The sequence below is a fragment of the Sebastes umbrosus genome, chromosome 10, assembly GCF_015220745.1.
Source record: "Sebastes umbrosus isolate fSebUmb1 chromosome 10, fSebUmb1.pri, whole genome shotgun sequence".
NCBI lineage: Eukaryota > Metazoa > Chordata > Actinopteri > Perciformes > Sebastidae > Sebastes > Sebastes umbrosus.
In genome coordinates, this window is record NC_051278.1 from 9,589,660 (window position 1) to 9,609,368 (window position 19,709).

Here is a 19,709-nt window from a genome sequence, read left to right on the forward strand (position 1 = left end):
TGTCTTCCAATTACTTTTTATTTGTGATTTCCTTCCTATTTATGGATAAGAGAAAATCTTAACAATTTAGGGTTGTTAAACTTTATTTTTATTGTCCACTGTAGTGGACTACAGGACTATTTCAGTGTGAAAAGACTAAAAAGATGGAACAGCTGTAGGGTGATATTAAACCAAGAATACATTCAAATTGATTTAAAAAAAAAAAAACACACATGCCATATCACTGGAAAGCCTAGGATGTCCTTTTTACAATACACCAGGGGTTGATAGAGTAGGTCAAAAGAGTAAGAGGACATGCATGTAGACAGAATGTCCACTACAGAGGACACATGTCAATGGGCTGGGTCTCAGGAGGTTAACCTTGGAAATAGTACTTTGATAAAATATGCTAAGTTGTTTATGGTTGTGTGTACCTACAATTAACTCGACGAAAATAGCATCAACAACTGAGCAATACTGTGCGACTGACTGCCACACTGTGATTGTGTGGAGTTTTTGATTAGGAGTTTACGAGGCGTACCTGAAAGCAGCAGATCCCTTAAAGTTAGCTAGCTAGCCGGTAGCAGAGGACCACCGCAGCATCAGCACCATCATCATCCATCCACTATGACATAAAACAAGCACCAGCCTAGTTTACTGTACCAGACGACGGGGAGGAACATCTCTGACACCAGATAAGTATGTCAACGACATCTGATTCTTCTTGCTGTTTGAATTAACCCAGTATTTAGAGAACAAGCTGATTTAATGAGACCTAAAAGCATGTGATGTTGATGCAGCAGGAGGAGGACAGAGGATGACTCGGCCTCTAGCATCACTGATAAGTTTCTCTATTGCATAACTCACCATGGATTCATATTATACTACTGTATCAGCAAATGTATGTAAAAATGCACATTCCTCAAGGTATTCATTAATCAGTATTGATGCAATACCACACATATGATAATGTATAACATGTAAACTATGTACATAATGCTACAACAATGTTGTTTTTATCTAGAGTATTTATTTCATCTTTGTAAGGTGTCCTTAAAGGTGCCACCAAACAAGATTTATTTTTATTATTATTATTATTATTATTATTATTATTATTATTATATAACACAATATATGTAGAGAAATATAAGCAAATAATAAAAATAAGAATAGAAATGAGAATATAAGAAATATGTACAAATATGTGCATCACTGATAAATTTCTCTATTGCATAACTCACCATGGATTAATATTATACTACTGTCGCAGCAGCAAATGTATGTATGTAAATGCACATTCTCTAGGTATTCATTAATCAGTATTGATGCAATACCTCACATATGATAATGTATTCATATTTTGTGTATGGCTGCTTATTGCTTCATAATTTGGATTATCAGAATTAGAAAATTGTGACATTACATGTAAACTGTGTACATAATGCTACAATAATGTCGTTTTTATCTGTTTGAGTATTTATTTTATATTTGTAAGGTGTCCTGAAAGGTGCCACCAAACAAGATTTATTTTTATTATTATTATTATATAACACAATATATGTAGAGAAATATAAGCAAATAATAAAAATAAGAATAGAAATGAGAATGTAAGAAATTCGTACAAATATGTGCATTAAAGACATACAATATATAACATATAACCACAGTACAAATTCTGAGAAGTGGGATCTATTAAGTGTGTTAAATATAAATGCAATTATAGTATGAATATAAATTAAATAAGAATATTTCTTGATATTCAGTATTAATGCCAGGGCAACAGGGTCTACCACTAACTATTTTTTTCATTATTGATGTGGTGATTATTTTCTTGATTAAACAACTTGTCGCTTGGGCTATAAAATGGTAAAAAAAAAAAGATACCCATCAAAATTTCTTTAACCCCTTTCTTTCGCCTGACAAACAGTCCAAACACTCTTTTACTATCACAATTATTAAAATAGTTTCAAATTCATTTTCTGTTGACCGACCAATCATTTTAACTCTACTTTGTGATGATCAATCAGATGTAGGTATTCATTGTTGAGTTATTTGTTTCTTGTCTCTCTGTAGAAATGAGCCGCTTCTGCTCGGACAACAACAACTTCCCCTATGACAACAACGTCCTGGTTCTGGACATGGTGCTGGGCTCTCTGTGGGGAGCCCCCCAGCCCATAAACTGGGACAACGTGGCCAAGCTGGTTCCAGGATTCACTCCCAAGGAGGTAACTGGGAATGCTGGGTAACTATGATTGCTTCCATCCATCCATCCATCCACCCCTCCACCTGTCCAGTGATCCCATCCATCAGTCATTCCATGGTTTAGTAACATGAGGCCTGGCTTGTTGTTAAGAAATAACACTGTGGTACTGATGTGATCTTACAGTGTGCCCGTCGGTTTGAGGAGCTGAAGGGCTCAGGGGGTTTTCTTCATGTGGACAACCAATGTAACTCCCTGACAGAAGGAAGCACCTCGCCTTCAGACGGGCTGACCGCGCTGCTGGACACCGGGGAGGTGGTGGAGACAGGAAGCAGCCAGAGCAGCAGCAAAGTCACAGGTCAGATAACCGTCATACTTTGGTCGGTATGATGGTGAAACAGGTATTAAATTGCATTATTACACGGCTTTGTTTTGAAAACTCGATTCGGATTGGTCAACTATGGCGTTCAACAGACTGATATTTCTTTATAGCAGACCGTTGCTATGTATGACCGACCGTTGCTATGGATGCAGCTCTAATGTTGGACTCTGGAGGATAATTTTTGTGTCAAATTATTGATTTCTTAAGTAAGTATGTGGCGGTACTGAGTTCCCCAGACTTTAGTTGTTCAGTCAGAAGACTGAAAAACAGTTCCCATCCACATAATAATATAAAATAACATGCCTTCTTAATAATAATAATAATGAACAAATGCCTCTTCGATAATGAACAAATGCCTCTATATTAACAAACAATTAAGGAAACTGAAATATTGGTTTGTGTTTTTCCTTTTACCCTCCTTTAAAGTTTTCCCAAATAAAATACACTAAAAGAAATGGGTATAAAGGGTTTCATTGAAAATCAACAAATGAATAGAATACAAAAATACAGCCTACAGGCGTTAGGCTATTGTAAGGCAAGCCAGATCGTTGCACAAATAGTACCTAAACGTCCCAGTGCAGGTAACCCAATTGGTTGGCACTTAACTTGTTTCCCCAACTAGGAGTCAACACTCTCAACAAACAAAACACAAAGATCACAGAATCCCAAAAGGGCCCAAAACAGACCAGAGTTTCTGATAAAGCTGATAACACATGTTGCATTGAGTGAAGGAGAGATCAGAATGACACTGGGTGTGCAGTTTCCCTCCTCTTTTAAGCCCTACAGAAAGGGCGTCGTTACACCCTGATTGGCCAAGAGGGGAATGCACCAAGCTGCTCTCAACTATCATTTAAGAGCCAGTCCCCACACCCTGCGCAACAGGTGAACTGAATAACCCTCTAATCACTCAGCAACTCAACCAAAAAAACACCAGGGAAAAGGGAAACAACAGCAAGCACCAGAGAATTGGCAGCTGCCACACTCCCTCCCCCATATAATAAACACCGCCTCCAAGGTGTTTTACACACATCCTTTAGACAGTTATTTACCTTTAATACAATGTCACAAAAAACCCATAAATTCATCCTCATCGTGTAATAAGCGGGATAATGTACAGTTAGCAGGTCATTGTTGTGAAATTAACCCCTTCAGGGCGATGCAAGACCTCCGCTTCGCCCGGCTCGCTGTACATTATCCCCTATTTCTATGTGTGGTATTAAAAGGGTCTTTAATTTAACTTGGTGAACCCTCCTGCAGCATCTTTATAAGTTTGTCATCTTACCTATTGGCTGCTGTTACAGCTTTTTTTCCTCACAGGAACCATATAAGTTTCATCCAGTCTAAAATGCATGTAGTTTTCATTTAATATAAGCTTGAATCAATTGAAGTAAAGTTAAATTGACTATGCCTTTCATTTAACAAGATATAATCAGTTCAGGCACAGCTAACTTTGTTAAAGCTAGGGTTGGTAATCTTAAGAAACTAGCAAGACAACGCTAGATTAAAGGTGCTAAATTCAATATCCAGAGCATTAATATAGCAGCAAATAACAATGGCGTCGCCACGGAAGCGTAGCACCCATCCTCCGGTTCCCCCTCAGGTAAACACTGTTAGCTCTGTCAGCACTTTTGCCGTTGTTTGCACTGTTAGCGCCGTTAGCACCGTTAGCTGTAAGCCGCTGGCTGGTCGTCGCCAGGTTGAGAGCCATTCAGGCCTCCCTCCAAAGCCACTCCCCCAAAATAATCATTATGAATGTAAATATATCATAATGAACATAAACAACGAACATGGCTATTGTTAGTACTCACAAATATATCAAAGCATGTTTTGAAGAACATTACAAACTCTAGCTTTAATAGAAATGTTCTTAGGCTAGTAGACTACTGAAAGCTAATATTTTAGAGCAGTACGATACTTTGCTAAAGCATGTGTAGCTGTAGTGTTGATGGTTAATGTTTGATAACTGGATTCAGAGTATATTTACATGTTTTTCTGCTGGTGTCAGCAGGCTCCAAATCGAGGGCCACAGGAAGAGCTGATTCTGTGGAGAAGAAAGAGAGACGAGTCTCAGCGGAGGAGGACGACAAACCTCAGAAGCCACGAGAGTAAGTGTTGAGATCTCCTCCTCAGTCTTTACAAAGCGCTGTTTCCCATAATTAACCTCCTAAAGGTAACAAAAATGCACATTGATTCCTTACACATACGTACACACTTGCTTTATCTTTAAATAATACTCCACCTTGTATAAAAAATCTGTCAGGTATATGTTTTTCAAATACTGGATTTGAACTTGTTTCCTGCAGTCCCAACATGGTCATCCATGTGTGCGATGAGACCAAGAACCTGAAGCAGGACTTCACGTGTCCCAGAGATCTTCTGGTTAAAGAGATGCGTTACTTCGCTGAGTACCTGTCCGTGGACCCCCAGAGGTGGGAGGAGGTGGACATCTCCGTCCACTGCGACGTGCAGATCTTCGACTGGCTCATGAACTACGTCAGGAGGAACTCTGCCGGAGAGGGAAACAGGGACAAACCCCGCCTCGGTAAAACAAACTGTAAAACTATAATAATAAATATCACATTCTTACACATGGGAGCAGTGTTTTGTGTAAATCCGTGGACGGTGCTTGATTTATCGGTCACTAAACGTGGTGGTGTGTGTTTGGTGGGTCACTGGCTGCGTGTTCTGTGTCGTTTGTCGGTTTGCTTGGTTGGTCACGTGGTGTTTGTCGGTTACAGAGCCCAGCAATGTGATCTCAATCCTGATCTCCTCCGAGTTCTTGAAGATGGATACGTTAGTAAGTGTTGTGACGTGTGACGCTAGGTGTGGTGGTGTGCTTCTTCGGGCCTTTTGTTTTTCAGATGTATTAAAACTTATTGATATGTGGCCTGGCAACAACATATTCCCAACAATATCTACCAGTAGAAATGTTTCACCACTGATGATTGATCTCTTAGTCCAGGAAAAACCAGAGGCCCATACATAGAGCTCTGTTAAGTTGATGTTGCATGGATGTTAAGAGTTATGTAGACAGATTGCAGTACATTTTCTCACCACTGCTCTATAAGAAGAGCTAATGATAAAGTAGTGTTTGATTAGTATTTATGCAGGATCATTGAAAATTTACAATTGCTGTGAAAGGTTTTTTAGTGGTGTATGTTCGTCCGTATCCAGGTGGAGGAGTGCATCCAGTACTGCCACAAACACATGAGCGCCATCGTGGCTACGCCCTGCAACATGAACTGCATCAACAGCAACCTGGCGACGCGCATCGCCGAACTCTTCAACCACAACGAGGCCGACGACATCAGGGACAAAAAGGACAAGTTCAAAAGGTGACGAGACGGGAATGCAGAATATTGGTGTTGTACTTGTAAAAGAAACTGCAAAAGCAACTAGATATCCCATTTTAAACATTTTATTTCCCCCTCAAAGCAAATTGTTTCAGAAGAAAATCGAGCGTCTCTTCGATTCCAACTACCAGAGCAGAGATTCACCGGGAAACGCCTCGACTCTCTACAGGTGAGAAGCAGCAGCCTCGCTGCTTAGCAACACCGTTAAAGCTGCAGGCGTTCATAAACATTAGCAACAGTTTTTCTCTTACCTTGATAATTGTTCTCTTATTAGCGTCAGTCTCACAATTTGTCACACATGTGTGTTTAATCCCAGGTGTGGTCTGTGCCTGAAGATGCTGACTAAAGACACTGAGAGGAAGATTTCTTGCGTTCCAGGGAAAATCAACATCGATGCTCGCGGAGAGATCATCTACACGCACACTAAGTATTACAGCAACGTCCTACACAACATGGACAAGAGTCATGTACTCAGAGTTCTCCTGTATTTGTTTAGCTGTCAGCAATAATACGTGGAGAACAGAAATATATCCTATTTAACTGTGTGTGTGCAGACAGAAGAGCTGGGATGTTCATGAATACATCAGCAGTCTGTATGAGGAGCTCAAGTCCTGGGTCCTGGTCTACTGGAGGATCTGGGGTACCATCAACTACCTCACCTGCTCCCGATGCCAACAGGTGTGTGTTTGTGTTACGCAATAAACCTGAGCACTTGTGACTAAATGTATTCATCCCCACCTAAAGAGTTTCTTTGTGTGTGTGTGTGTGTGTGTGTGTGTGTGTGTGTGTGTGTGCGCGTGCAGTTATTTGTGTGTGCAGAGCTGACCCATTGTAAGTACCACCAAGACAGCGTGCTGTATCCTGGTATGGGTACTGAGAAAGGCTGGCACGGTGCAGGAGTCTACCCCTGCTGCAACCAGAGGGTTCTCCGCTTTGACCCCTCTGGTATGCCCAAGGTATGGACACACACAGACATACACACACACACACACACACACACAGGTGACGTTGTCAGCGGGGTCTGTGTCGTGGGAGTGTTGCATTGGATAAATAGCAGTGACCTCCGTAGCGCATTCTGACGCCTGTGTTCCTCAATATAGTGGAAGAGTAATACATTTATGTAAAAAGTGCTGTTAGCAGGTTATTTGGCCACGTCCACCATTCATGGATGTATTTATGCTGCCATTGCACGCCATGTGGCCTCATTAGTGACGCCTCACAAAGGAGATAATGCCGCACACTCTGTTACTATGTTACAAGCCAAAAACTGAAACTGAAAATCTTCACCCTGGCCGGAGTTTTACAAAAGCTCTGTTTTCAGTGACCTAAAACGCTGTCTGGGTTTTGGATGAAATGCACACATAGAAAAAGCTGCATACAAATAGCCGTGTACATGTGGACAAGGCCTTATATACGATGGATGGTGTAACCTATATTTTCAATAGTGATCACATGCTCCTCTATAGGGATTTCTCAGTGATGTAGTTGATGCATTGTTGTGTTTACTACAGAATAGAACTAATTGATAGGTTTTCTACTACAGTTGTTTCCTTGGTAGGCGAGACAACGAGAGTGTAAAATAAAGAGAGGAAAACCGAAAAGGAAAGCTTGTTCTAACATGAATGCAGGAGTTAATTCACTCCATTGGTCTACTGTGCATGCATGTGTTTGTGGCTGAGAGATGTTAAATGTGTTTGTGTTGTTCAGGGCTGTAAGATGCGAGACCACATCGTGAACGTCCCCGATGAGGAGAACTGTGACGAGGAGACCTCGGCTCAGACCAGAGTCCTCAATGACCTGCTGCTGCACAGAGACGCAGTGTGTTTGTCCAACACACCGCCTCCAGACAGGTGAGCATCAGTGTGTGTTTCTTACATTTTGAAGGGCTACTTGTTATGAAAGGCTTTGCTAACGCTATATATTTTTATTGTGTTGGTTTGTGTTTTAGTGCTGAGGAGAGTCCCTCCAGCGCAGAAAAGGTTCAGGACTGTGATGTTCTCCTGGAGCCGACGCTGCTCGGCCCTCTGAGAGGAGACGGCAGCACCGTGAGTTTCTCTCAGTTTCTGTCTGATGCTTTTCTTCTACCAGCATGTCATTTTTTTTCTGGTTCTGACTTCAGCTGCTTTCTGTTTTCAACCAGTTTTCCCTTTTGAAAAACTGGAGTCTGCAACTGGTAGGAACGTTTCCCTCATTTCCTTCATTACATCTGCTTTCACTGAGATCTTTTGTTAGATTATTAGTCAAATGTAAAGACTAAAGTCAGTGTCATCAAGCAGCTGAGTGTGTGACCTTTACCCATCCAGAGGCAGCAGTCTCTCCTATCAGAGGACGAGGAGTACACCACGGGGTCAGAGGTCACTGAAGACGAGGTCGGGGACGAAGAGGAGCTGTCCAAGAAACAAGGTGGAGAAGCCTTTTAGCTTTACACTGCAGTATAAAATTATTAATTTCAGCATATACATTTTTTAAGTTTTATTTTAAAGAAATAGTTCACCATTTTGAACGAGATCATTGATACCACTAGAGCCAGAACACGGTTAGCTTGGCTTAGCTTAGCTTAGTTTAGCAGAAAGGCTAGAGGCAGAACAGGCTAGCCTGGCTCCGTCTAAACACGTTGCAGCTCATTTGTTTAATCTGTAAACAAGCAGGAAAGTGAAATCGACAATTTGTGGTTTTAGGGGCGAATTTAGTGCTGATGAACAGCAGTTTATGATCCGTCCAGCACTTCTGTCCTCTGACTCTCTACTTTACGCACATACATGAGATTGATATGAAACTGTTTTTGGAAAGAAAACAAATATTCTTCCATTCTCCAGGAAACGCGCGGCGACGCGCTTTGAATTCAGGCTGGTGCAAGCCAAAGGTAGAGTACGAGCAAGGAGGCAGGGAGGCATCTGATTGGTTCTTTCCAAGCGGACCGCGAGGCAGTGATTGGTAGACGTTTTTACAGGATTACAGCAGCTACAGATGACGGCTCTTTTTCAGAGCTCATCAGTAATGCATCACTGTCGGGGTGTAAAGACCCTTTCAACCAATATAACAAATAGTGTATACTGGAGAACATCGTCAACCCTGCCTTTAATAAACAACTAAAACAATAATATAAATCAAAGTTATAACTACAATTATACACATATTTAACTTTCTGTTACTAGTTTTGGTGCTAATAACAAACAGCACAACTTTGACCTTCAGTTGTCTTTATTAGTAGTTTAACAGTTTTAAGAGGAGAAAATGTAGTAAACAGGTGAAACTGACGACGGCCTGTGATTCTTTGTGTTTTCTACTCGAGCTGTTGAATTACAGTCGGTGCACTCACTGCTTGTCTGAATAATAATAAGTCATGGATATATTCATGTAATTCAAGGTTTAATTACAGGCTCCTAACTGTTCTTGTCGGTACTATTATAATAGTTGTGTCTTGTAATGGCAGTTTAATTGCAGTTTATATGGTTAATGTGTATAATCAGAAAAACGTTTCGAGCAGCGATAAAAAGTCATAATGGTTATTCCTGCAGTGACGCTGTGAGGGTATAGGGGATAAATGTTTTCATTATCATACATTCACTATACTTTCCTTGTGTGTTTTTTCTTATAGTCGACAATAATTTGCAGTTTATCTGAAGGGTTAGAGTGGCGTGAGAGGTGAAGATCACTCAGAGTGCCTTTACTCATGAGTAACACACGATGCCTTCAGGTCCTCATTTCCTGTGACTATTCACCCCATGACCTCATAAAAAATGTCATGTTTATTTCAGTGAATTTTACTTCATTTAACCCCTTGTGGCTTCGCTTCAACGCCGAGTCACTGCTGCAGTTAGAATGATAAAAGTAAAATGAGGACACACATGGAAACGTTTCTCTATTTATAGCACTTCATCGCACTCGTTTTTATCTATTTTTAACATTTCATTGTTACTTTCAGCCCCTTTTTTTAAGGGTCTAAAATAAAACAGTTGCTCCGTTTGGCCAGCAGATGGTGTCACAGCATATTTATCATGATTTTTTTGTTTTGCTTTGTTTTTTGTGTTTCCAGCTGCTAAGAAGGCCAAGAAGGCCCACAGACCTCTGAAAAAACAAATGTCTTCTCCAAACTTCCAGCGCAAAGACAAAGCCGAGAAAGTGAGTCAGTGACTTCATGAATATTCAGTTCCTCACTGGAGTGAAATACTGCAGAACGCAACATACAAAAGACTTTTTGTTTTGTGGTACAATAGAGTGTAAAGATGCAGCATAGTGAATGAAATCTAGATATAGACATCTTGCTTTTCACAGTATAGTGACTTTTTTTATGCATATATGGAATTGGGTTATACACACTATAAGTTTATAATTTGTTTATCCAAGCAAAATAATTCCGCTTCCATGAATGTGTACGTAGAGTTGACTCTAAATGATGCATTACTACTAAAACATCCGCTTAAAGAGACACAGTTGTTGTTCACGGCTTATTTATGGTTTCTAAACTTCCACTAGCTCTCGTAGATTCAACCAGAAACACTGTAGTCTGCACTGTAGTCTACATTATAGAGATATAGTGTTAACAGTGCATTTGTTAGTAACTGTATTCCTACTCTAATAACACAGTACAGTTAAGTGTCAAACTGTAGCTTTAAAACCGTCACTGTTGTGTTTTCTAAATGTGATTTTCTCTCCCTCAGTCACAGTCCAGAGACAACACACCTTTCCTGTGAGTTAATCTGCAAACACAAGATCATTCAGAATATCCTCATATACTCATGCTCTCATATTAATGTATCTGTAGGGGTGGGCGATATGGGCAAAATCCTCTATCACGATATATATCATTTCATATCTCGATAACGATATATATCACAATATATAGCATGTTTTCTGGTAATCCAATAAATAGATAAATAAATAATCTATATGAAATAACCACATATAGTATAATCAGATTAAGATAATTGTGTGGCAGCTGCCAATTCTCTGGTGCTTGCTGTTGTTTCCTTTTCCCTGGTGTTTTTTTGGTTGAGTTGCTGAGTGATTAGAGGGTTATTCAGTTCACCTGTTGCGCAGGGTGTGGGGACTGGCTCTTAAATGATAGTTGAGAGCAGCTTGGTGCATTCCCCTCTTGGCCAATCAGGGTGTAACGACGCCCTTTCTGTAGGGCTTAAAAGAGGAGGGAAACTGCACACCCAGTGTCATTCTGATCTCTCCTTCACTCAATGCAACATGTGTTATCAGCTTTACCAGAAACTCTGGTCTGTTTTGGGCCCTTTTGGGATTCTGTGATCTTTGTGTTTTGTTTGTTGAGAGTGTTGACTCTCCTAGTTGGGGAAATAAGTTAAGTGCCAACCAATTGGGTTACCTGCACTGGGACGTTTAGGTACTATTTGTGCAACAGCTGGCTTGCCTTACAATAGCCTAACGCCTGCAGGCTGTATTTTTGTATTCTATTCATTTGTTGATTTTCAATGAAACCCTTTATACCCATTTCTTTTAGTGTATTTTATTTGGGAAAACTTTAAAGGAGGGTAAAAGGAAAAGTAAAACCAATATTTCAGTTTCCTTAATTGTTTATTATTGAAGAGGCATTTGTTCATTATTATTATTAAGAAGGCATTTTATTTTATATTATTATGTGGATGGGAACAGTTTTTCAGTCTTCTGACTGAACAACTAAAGTCTGGGGAACTCAGTACCGCCACAATTGTTTGTTTTAATTACACTGGGTTATTTCCATAAGAATAATTCTTATCAAGTCAGATTTTCTGAGAAATTTGAGTTAGTATGTGTTTGTTATCATCAATTTAGACGACGTAATTGTGTACCACGATATCTCGATATATGATTTCATCATGATACGATTCCATTGAAAGACGATAAATTATCATATTGAAGTATCGCCCAGCCCTACAGTGTATCTATAGTATCAGATGAGGATGGAAGTGTGTTTATTCTCTGCTTCAATTTGATTTAAATGTTTTAAATATCTTGAATCGGTTAACACTGGTGTGTGTGTGTGCTCTTGTTTTGTAGAGTGAGTGTCCAGAAAAGTAAGTGGGACAGCTCTCGCTCGATGCGCTACAACCAGGACGCTCAGAGGGAAGAAGGTAAAGGACTGAATGTTATTAATACTTTTATATTTTTAGTCACATCAAGTATGCATTCAAATCATGTATCAATGCTCTTACTTTACTCCTTTATTCTTACATTTTCACTATCAAGTTCTGTCCCGCCGTGTTTTTAATTCTCTGTTTGCCTTTATGAACCAGACCAGCGTCGCATGGTGGAGATCGTCGGCTACCTGACTAAGATGAGGTTTGGAGAGCAGGAACAGAGCAAATCTAAGGACACTAAAGAGGCAAGAAGCCGTTCATATACACGCAGAGTGTTATTCACCGTCAGGATGCTGGACATGTAATGAGATGAGGATGATTGGTGTCGAGCTGTCGACCCTGCTGTCCTAGTTTTTACAGCTGCCTGATGTCAGATTGTTTTTGTTCTGGACGGTGTGTGTGTGTGTGTGTGTTCGTGTGTGTGTGTGCTTGCTGCAGCCTACAGGAGGAATCTACTCCAGACTGGAAGCGCAGTTTAAGAGTTCCTCTCAAGCCAGACAGAGTTCAGAGAAGACACCCAGGTACTCTTTCCTCACACACACACACACACCTCATCATGTCCCATTCAATATCCATGTTTCCATTCACATATTTTTATTCACATTTTAAAGTATCGCATTAGAAAATTCGATATAAAAGTTTTTACGCTCGCTTGAGGTGATTTTTGCCTTTATCCAAAGAGAGTTGATGCACTAAATGGAAACGCATTTGTCAAATAAATCATTCGAACATTTAACATTTAAGCGAACGTTTAACTCACATAACTGATCAGCTGTTTCTCTTGGCGTCTTCTCGAATGTTCCCATAACGCGTGAAAGCTCGTCTTCGTCCCCGGACAGCATGAAACATGGACAATACTAGCTGACATGAAAGAACAATTAAAACTTGTCCAATTGAAACACATTCCTGAAGACCTCTCTTCAAGCTGACTTGTTTTGTTTCTGTTTCACAACCTCTACTTCTTCTTCTACTCCTCTGTTTACTGGTAGATTACAGCCAATGCGTAGCCTATAGCGCCAACATCTGACCAAGTTTATTTGCTCCAAACCAGTTGATGGAAACACATTTTCTTCTTTCTCTGTAGATCAAAAATACGCTATGCTCAGATCAGGACAACATAAAGGACGTGATGGGGAGAAGCCCACCGAGCTGTTGAAGAGACGAGCATGAAAAGTGATGAAGAGCTCGAGAGAACAAAGAGGAAGAGGCGAGATCCTTCTGTGAGGGCTCAGAACAACATAATAACTTCCTGCTGGCAGCCTCCACTTATATATATAACTCAGCTGTGGACTCTCTGCTCTCCCCCTGTCACTCCTGCTCCCTCCCTCTGTGCTTAACTCAGGTGTATTGATCACCGTCATCAACCCTCACTATTTGTGCAGCTGCGGTCAGTCCTTGAAAAACAAGATCTCAGCTCTCAACCTCTCAGTGTGTCTTTAGGTTTAGGACAACATGAGAGATGCTAGATTATTCCTGACTGTCATTTTACTGAAGATCTGAATGATTTGGATCCAGTCAACTCCACTGGTATGAGACTAAAAAACTTCAGAGAGAGATAAGTGATGCTAAAAGCCAGATAGAGCGCTGCAAGGATGACAGATTGTTCTAGGCCAAACAGGAAGTTGGCATCGCCCTGGTTCCCTCGACAAAAAGCCAATGAGATTGTTCCATTGGGTTTTGGATTATTGCAGAAAATAAGCTCTGTGGCAAACAACACTTTTATGATACTTATTTGTTCAGCAAGATAATCTCCACAAATGAACACCACTTTTATGATTTTTTCGCCAGAAGTAAAACGTCGTTAGGCTATAAACAAACTACACCACGGTCGCATGACTTGACTGGCTTGGCTTGACTAGTGTTCGCTGTGTTGATGTTTAGTAGTCTCATTTAACTGCCTTTTTTTAAGACATGTAAAAGCTTCAAAATTCGCGAGTGGGGATATTTACTGACGTATTTCATGTCATAGAACAAAATCAGGCAACGGCGAAGTGCAGCTCGCTTGCCGCAATAATTCCATTTTTCGGGCGAGAAGAAAATTGGAAACATAGATCTACATGTCACAGGAGTCACAGGATCTGTTTACTGATTGGTGTGATTCCTCTCTGGCCACATTTCGCCACTAAAAGTGAAACTTGTCCCAATTTGAGTTTGGCCGCACTTTGCCGCAGATTCAAACGGCCGCAGCTGGCTGAGCTTGGGAGCGACCGCTGCTGCTTTTCATAGACACTGCATGGCAGCTCGCCGCTAGGGTGACCAGGTGTCCCACTTTACAAGAGACTGCACAGACACATTTTCATCGACTCTAGTTTTCAAAAGTCAAAAATCTGGCTTTTATCCAATGGCTGTGAAGAAAGCAGGGAAGGCTGTCAAACTGCGCACACGTGGGTCAAGTGCAGGTTAACATTTCACCGTCTTTACTACGAGTCACTGCAAAGTCAAAAGCTCTGCAGATTTAGGCAGAATATGATGGAAACTACCACAAATAAAAGGAAGAGCAGCTACAACAAAAACTGTGGAACTACTTATAAGTATGTATAAGCTGGTGGAAGGTGATTCTCAGAGTTTTTTATGAAATTTGCCAGTTATTTTTCAGTTTCACACACGGGGGGAAATACGACACAGTTCATGGATGCATTTGGCAAAGCATAGAGATGTTACAAGATAAGGGGCAGAATAGAAATGTTTATTATTTAAGTTAGATAGACATTATATCAAAACAGTAGACTACCTCTCAGCCAACGTGTCCCACATTGTCCCACACAAACATACTCTTTGTTTCACATTTGGTTTGTTGGGATCTGGTCACCCTTCTTGCCGCAGGCCGCACTTTACCACTACTCTGGGTGTGAATTTGCCGTTAAGCTTGTGTTAACCACAGACCTTATTTCAGGCATCTAACCAAACACCAAGGGAACCGAAAGTGCTAACATGCTGACTCATTTCCTGGTTTTTAGGACTCATTCCTGCAGCACTCTATAGGGAATGAAAAGTTTACTGCTTCGACGCGGCTTGTTTCTGTTTAACTGCAGATCACAGTACATTAAATTAACTCTGCACTAGCATTCATTGTCTCCTGATGCTACAGTAATTTACTAATGTTCCCCCAACCCCCAGTTCTGGTAGAGATGTAGGTCTAGCCGTTCCTATCTGTATTAGGATGTGACTGCACTGTACAACACTGGGACCAATAAAACATGAATGACACTGAACTCCAGATGCTTATTTGATTGCCGTCCACTGGGTGGCAGTATACCACCTTTGGGGAGTTAACTGGGGCTCTCAACTATCAACTTTGCCCCAGTTTGACCACAATCTGTCAGTCACACCAGCTCCAACGTATACTGCCAGGTGATATTGAAGAATTTAAAACTCTGATTTTACTCCTTTTACAGCTTTTTAGACTTTAGAGGGCATTTTTTTCTTTCCCAAAAGACTAAAAGAAGGAAGTAGAAACAGTGAAAATCCAGGGCAGAGGGCTGGTATGTGCCACTGGGTAGAGGGGTCAGCCACCCTCTCTGTTGGAGATGACTGACCAGCGGGTGTGCTAACCTGGCTCTTCCTGTCTGACTTACTCACAGCGGTATTAATAACCCTGCTTGCTGCCCACAGCGTACTGTAGACCCAGAGCAGGGCATAAGGAGGTGTAGAGCGGGCGATGGGGGGGGCTCACCCAGCTGTTCCCTCTTCTCCTCGACAGCGGATGCCGAGAATGGCTGAGGATCTCTAGATCTGGGTCAGGAAGGGGGAGGGAGGGGGGGTCCAGTTACAGCCGGACTGAATTATGGTCCCAGAGAGAGGGTCTGATATGAAGGCATCAAAAGCAGACATATGAGCTAGTAATTACCAGATGCTGACTCCACAGAAACATGCACAAATAAAATCACCGATATGAGCCAAAAGATTCCGTTACAGGGGCGTTGCAGCCATAAAGAAGACCCACATACTTGACCCCCTCCAAACACAATGAAGTGCAACAGCTTCCTCTGTGGTTGCATCAGAGCTGACAGGTTGCATCAGACGACGTGTTTCAGCTCTTCAGTAGCAGGGCGTCATCATAACCTTTAATGTAATACCAGCATGTTAACAGGGATTAATGGCAGGGTCGGTTTACAAAGCACCAACCTTGGCCAAAGATGTCTGAGCGGAAGTGGCCCGATGCCACAGGAATACTGCGTGTGTGTGACCGATGACATCCATCATCATCATCATCAACTACCTTTGCTTTAAGGATTTATGAGTTTGTGTGTAAAAGAAGTGGGTTTGAACTCTAAATATAGTAATTTTACTGATGTCTGTCAGAAGAAGCTACATACCAAACAATACACATGTACAGTGAGTACCGTTTCCTCGTGGTTCACTCTCAGTTAATGTGGATAAACGGCTTAAATATAAAGCGCAGTGTTATTTTTCCATAACTCAGGACAAGAATGCCACATTGTCCGGCCCGCTACCAACATGTTATCAGTTCATCTGGTCCAAACTTTTCAGACTTCAGAGTTTTAAGTAAAGAAATAGTTCAACCTCAATGCACTTTAAAGAGATAGTTTGGGTGTTTTGAAATAGGGTTGTATGAGGTACTTATCCATAGTCAGTGTATCACCTACAGTATGACGGTCTGCACGTCCCCAGTTTGGAGAAGCCTTCAGGAGTTACCGGTGTTATACCGAAATCTGTGACCGCAGATTTTTTTTTTGTAAACTAATGAAAGTCACACAATAAAACAAACTAATCCGAAAAAGCCATGTTAAGTATTGACAAGATGTGTTTAATGACTTAGAAGCAAAAATTTTGAAAAAATTCAAAAAAGTGTCTTTAAATATGCACCGATTTTCCACAGATATCTGGTGTCCAAATGCCGCCTATGTACTCCTCATCCACTGTATATAGGCCACTGTAGCTCTGTATAGAGTACAATTCTCTCTTTTAGGTGGCTTAAATATGTTTTGATGCAGGCTCCATCCACAGTAGTACATTACTTTGTTTTCATGCGGTAACTCCTGTCTGATTCTCCAAACTTGGGGCATGCCGACCGTCATCTACTGTAGGTAATACGCTGACTATGGATAAATACCTCATACAACACCACTTCAAAACACTTCAACTATCCCTTTAAATTCAGTTATCTGGTTAAAAAAATGTTAAATTTCCCTCTCCTCCTTCACAGTGAAGCTCAAACATCCAAGTGAAGTAGCAATAAGCATGACATATTTTCATATTTTAGTTAGTATAAAGAATAACATCCTGTAAAATGGGTCTGTTTTGGAATGAAGAAATCTGAGCAAAGGCAGGGTTATAAAATTCTCAACTTTAATCAGTTCAAAAAGTTCACAACAAATGTAACACCTTGAGAAGGGAAATTTGCCATTAGAGATTGGGTGCTTATTTGGATTTATACATTCTTTTCCTAATTAAACTCGTTGGCAATTAATTTGCTCTCTGGACAAAAAGCCTTTTGTTTATCTGGACAGAACTCAAACAGGTACAACTGAAAAATGCAAAAATACAAAATTAAATGTAAACCCAGTTTTATTTTTTCATTTTTGCTCTAAAGGTAGTGACTTGACTTGCACTACTGCATGGTAAACAATCTAAATTAGTACAATTCAAAATCTCAAAAGCCATCTGAGTTAAACAGGAGTTGTTATAAAGATGCAACCAACTAAGAACCCATAAATACCTCCGCCACTTCCTTAAAACATCCCATTAATGAAGGCTCACAAATGAGCAACAATCCTCTTAGAGGAAAACAAAACGCTGATGTCGACTAGGCGACAGCACACACGCGCACACACCCACAACAAAAAGAAACAATAGAATAAAAAGGAAAAAAAATGTTCCCATGGTATTAAAGATGCTATACAATTGGGATGATATGCACATATTTCGGTTTTGCTTTCCCTAAAAAAACCTCCTGGCGGCTGCAGCCATACACGTTTTTAGGATGAAGCACAACTCATGAGCAACAGATGCTGATACATGAAGCAGCATCTTCTCCGTCTTCATTCATTATCCGTTAGATTCACATTCTCCCACAACGCCGTGGGGCACCAAACAAGCGGTGCATGCGCCACTAAAAAAAGACCACTTCCTGTCCTGTCCTGTCACGCCACAGGTCTAGAAGCCTCTATGCCGACTTGACACATATGCCGTTTTTCACAAAAACCCTGCTCAGACTTGTATATATAATATATTTATATATAAACAAATATATGGAGGAAAAAGAGAACATGGGAGGTGGAGGGAACAGAACAAAAAAACAAGATGGTTAAGTCGTCTAATCGTTACAACCTCATCATGCAGGTCTTAGGATGGGCCAGAGACCAACAAAACATGAGTTTAGATTAACAGTTCTGGAAAGATATTACACAAAAAAGTCTCCATAGAAAACGCAGATTATGTAAAAAGGGCCACAGGGTGACGCGGTAATCATTTACATATTGTTGGCATTGTTTTGGTCAACAAACATCCAATGGGACGGCCCGCTCTGCAGAGGGTGAGCGGCCTCTCCCACCACTATCAAGTGCCTCTCTTGGGTTTTGTTGTGTTTGCTGCGGTTAGGGTTTATTTGTTTGTTTGTTTGTTGTTGTTGTTGTTTGGAGTACTGTACAGTTTGGTGGAGTCTGGCGCTCAGTCACACATCTCCTCAGGGATCTCGTGAGGGTTGAGGATGCCCGGGACCGACATCTGGATCTTGTGTTTCTCTTCCTGGGCCTGACGAAGTGACGCCTCCCTCTCCTCCAGGAATAGGTCTGAGGTGTCCTCGCCAGCAAACTCCTGGAACAGCAGCAGAAAACAAGGAAACACTGCGGTTAGCTCTTAAAACAGACAGATTAAACAACTGGGACTGTAACTAATAATTATCAATTCATTTTACAATTAACTGATTTGTCTAAACAGTGTCATAACTGTAAACATCCCAGAGCCTAAGGTGACATCAAACTGTCCAAAACACAAATCTATGTAATTCACAATGATTTGAAGTTGCATAAACTTAGTTTAAGACTAGTCTTGACCTTAGATTGTCAGGTTAGACGAGTCTGATTGAGCCTCTCATAAATATTAAGACTGACTTAATTTGAGGTAAAAAAGTTAGCCACCTGAAGCTTTGTTGCTATGGCAACAATCTGTTAGCGGGTCTGTTAGCTAACTATTTCAACTGTTTATCCATAACTATTAGCTAATTATATCAACGGTTTATCCATTATTTATTTGGATTATTGTTTCATATTATTGAATTATTTCTTAGCATCTTTAACTGTTCTAACAGCTGTTGGATTTATGTTGTTTATCTTTTCTATTATTTTCTCCATCACTTGGTGTGGTATCGCTGTAGCTTCTGCCATTTTTTTCTCTTCTGTAAAGTGTCTTATTTGACCCATAATGCATTGCGTGACAGGCTATCTAGGTCAGTAATACATTAGTCACTCATAGAGAAGCTTTATGCAACAGGTACATTTAAATGTCTATAGCAAGTCTGACTTAGACAAAGACTGGGTCTGTTTTTATGCAGCTGGCCACAGAGAAAAAACAGCAAAGAGATAAATGTTTTGCATTTTTCGATCAATAAATGACGAATGAGAATTAACTGATTATCAAAATTGTTGACAATAATTTGATTTGTTGATCCCATGATCAATTAACTAATTATTTTAGCCCTGATCCTGACTACATCTCAAAAGCTCAGTTTTATCTTGAAATTAAAGATAACC

General features: G+C 40.6%; 2 protein-coding genes across 4 annotated transcripts in view; one reads left to right on the top strand and one right to left on the bottom strand.

Moving 5' to 3' along the window:
- Nucleotides 1-485: 485 nt before the first annotated feature.
- On the top strand, nucleotides 486-15,209 carry kiaa1841 (KIAA1841 ortholog). 3 transcript variants are annotated; one of them, XM_037782959.1, is made up of 21 exons: nucleotides 486-678; nucleotides 2,053-2,204; nucleotides 2,366-2,537; nucleotides 4,567-4,666; nucleotides 4,865-5,103; nucleotides 5,300-5,358; nucleotides 5,736-5,896; nucleotides 5,997-6,083; nucleotides 6,231-6,341; nucleotides 6,469-6,592; nucleotides 6,718-6,870; nucleotides 7,622-7,764; nucleotides 7,863-7,959; nucleotides 8,055-8,087; nucleotides 8,218-8,317; nucleotides 9,951-10,036; nucleotides 10,576-10,604; nucleotides 11,918-11,991; nucleotides 12,154-12,242; nucleotides 12,436-12,518; nucleotides 13,082-15,209. In XM_037782959.1, the coding sequence occupies exons 2-21, from the start codon at nucleotides 2,055-2,057 to the stop codon at nucleotides 13,116-13,118; spliced, it is 2,127 nt and encodes a 708-aa protein (XP_037638887.1). In that variant the 5' UTR covers nucleotides 486-678; nucleotides 2,053-2,054; the 3' UTR covers nucleotides 13,119-15,209. The 3 variants fall into 3 exon arrangements, with proteins under 3 accessions (XP_037638887.1, XP_037638885.1, XP_037638886.1); XM_037782957.1 differs by having other exon boundaries at nucleotides 12,443-12,518; XM_037782958.1 differs by having other exon boundaries at nucleotides 4,570-4,666; nucleotides 12,443-12,518.
- Nucleotides 15,210-17,285: 2,076 nt separating this feature from the next.
- Nucleotides 17,286-19,709, bottom strand: part of xpo1b (exportin 1 (CRM1 homolog, yeast) b) — a 35,107-nt gene continuing 32,683 nt past the window's right edge. The window contains exon 25 of the mRNA XM_037782956.1: nucleotides 17,286-18,774. Coding sequence (XP_037638884.1) covers nucleotides 18,628-18,774 — 147 coding nt within the window. The 3' untranslated portion in view covers nucleotides 17,286-18,627. The remainder of the gene's footprint in view (nucleotides 18,775-19,709) is intronic.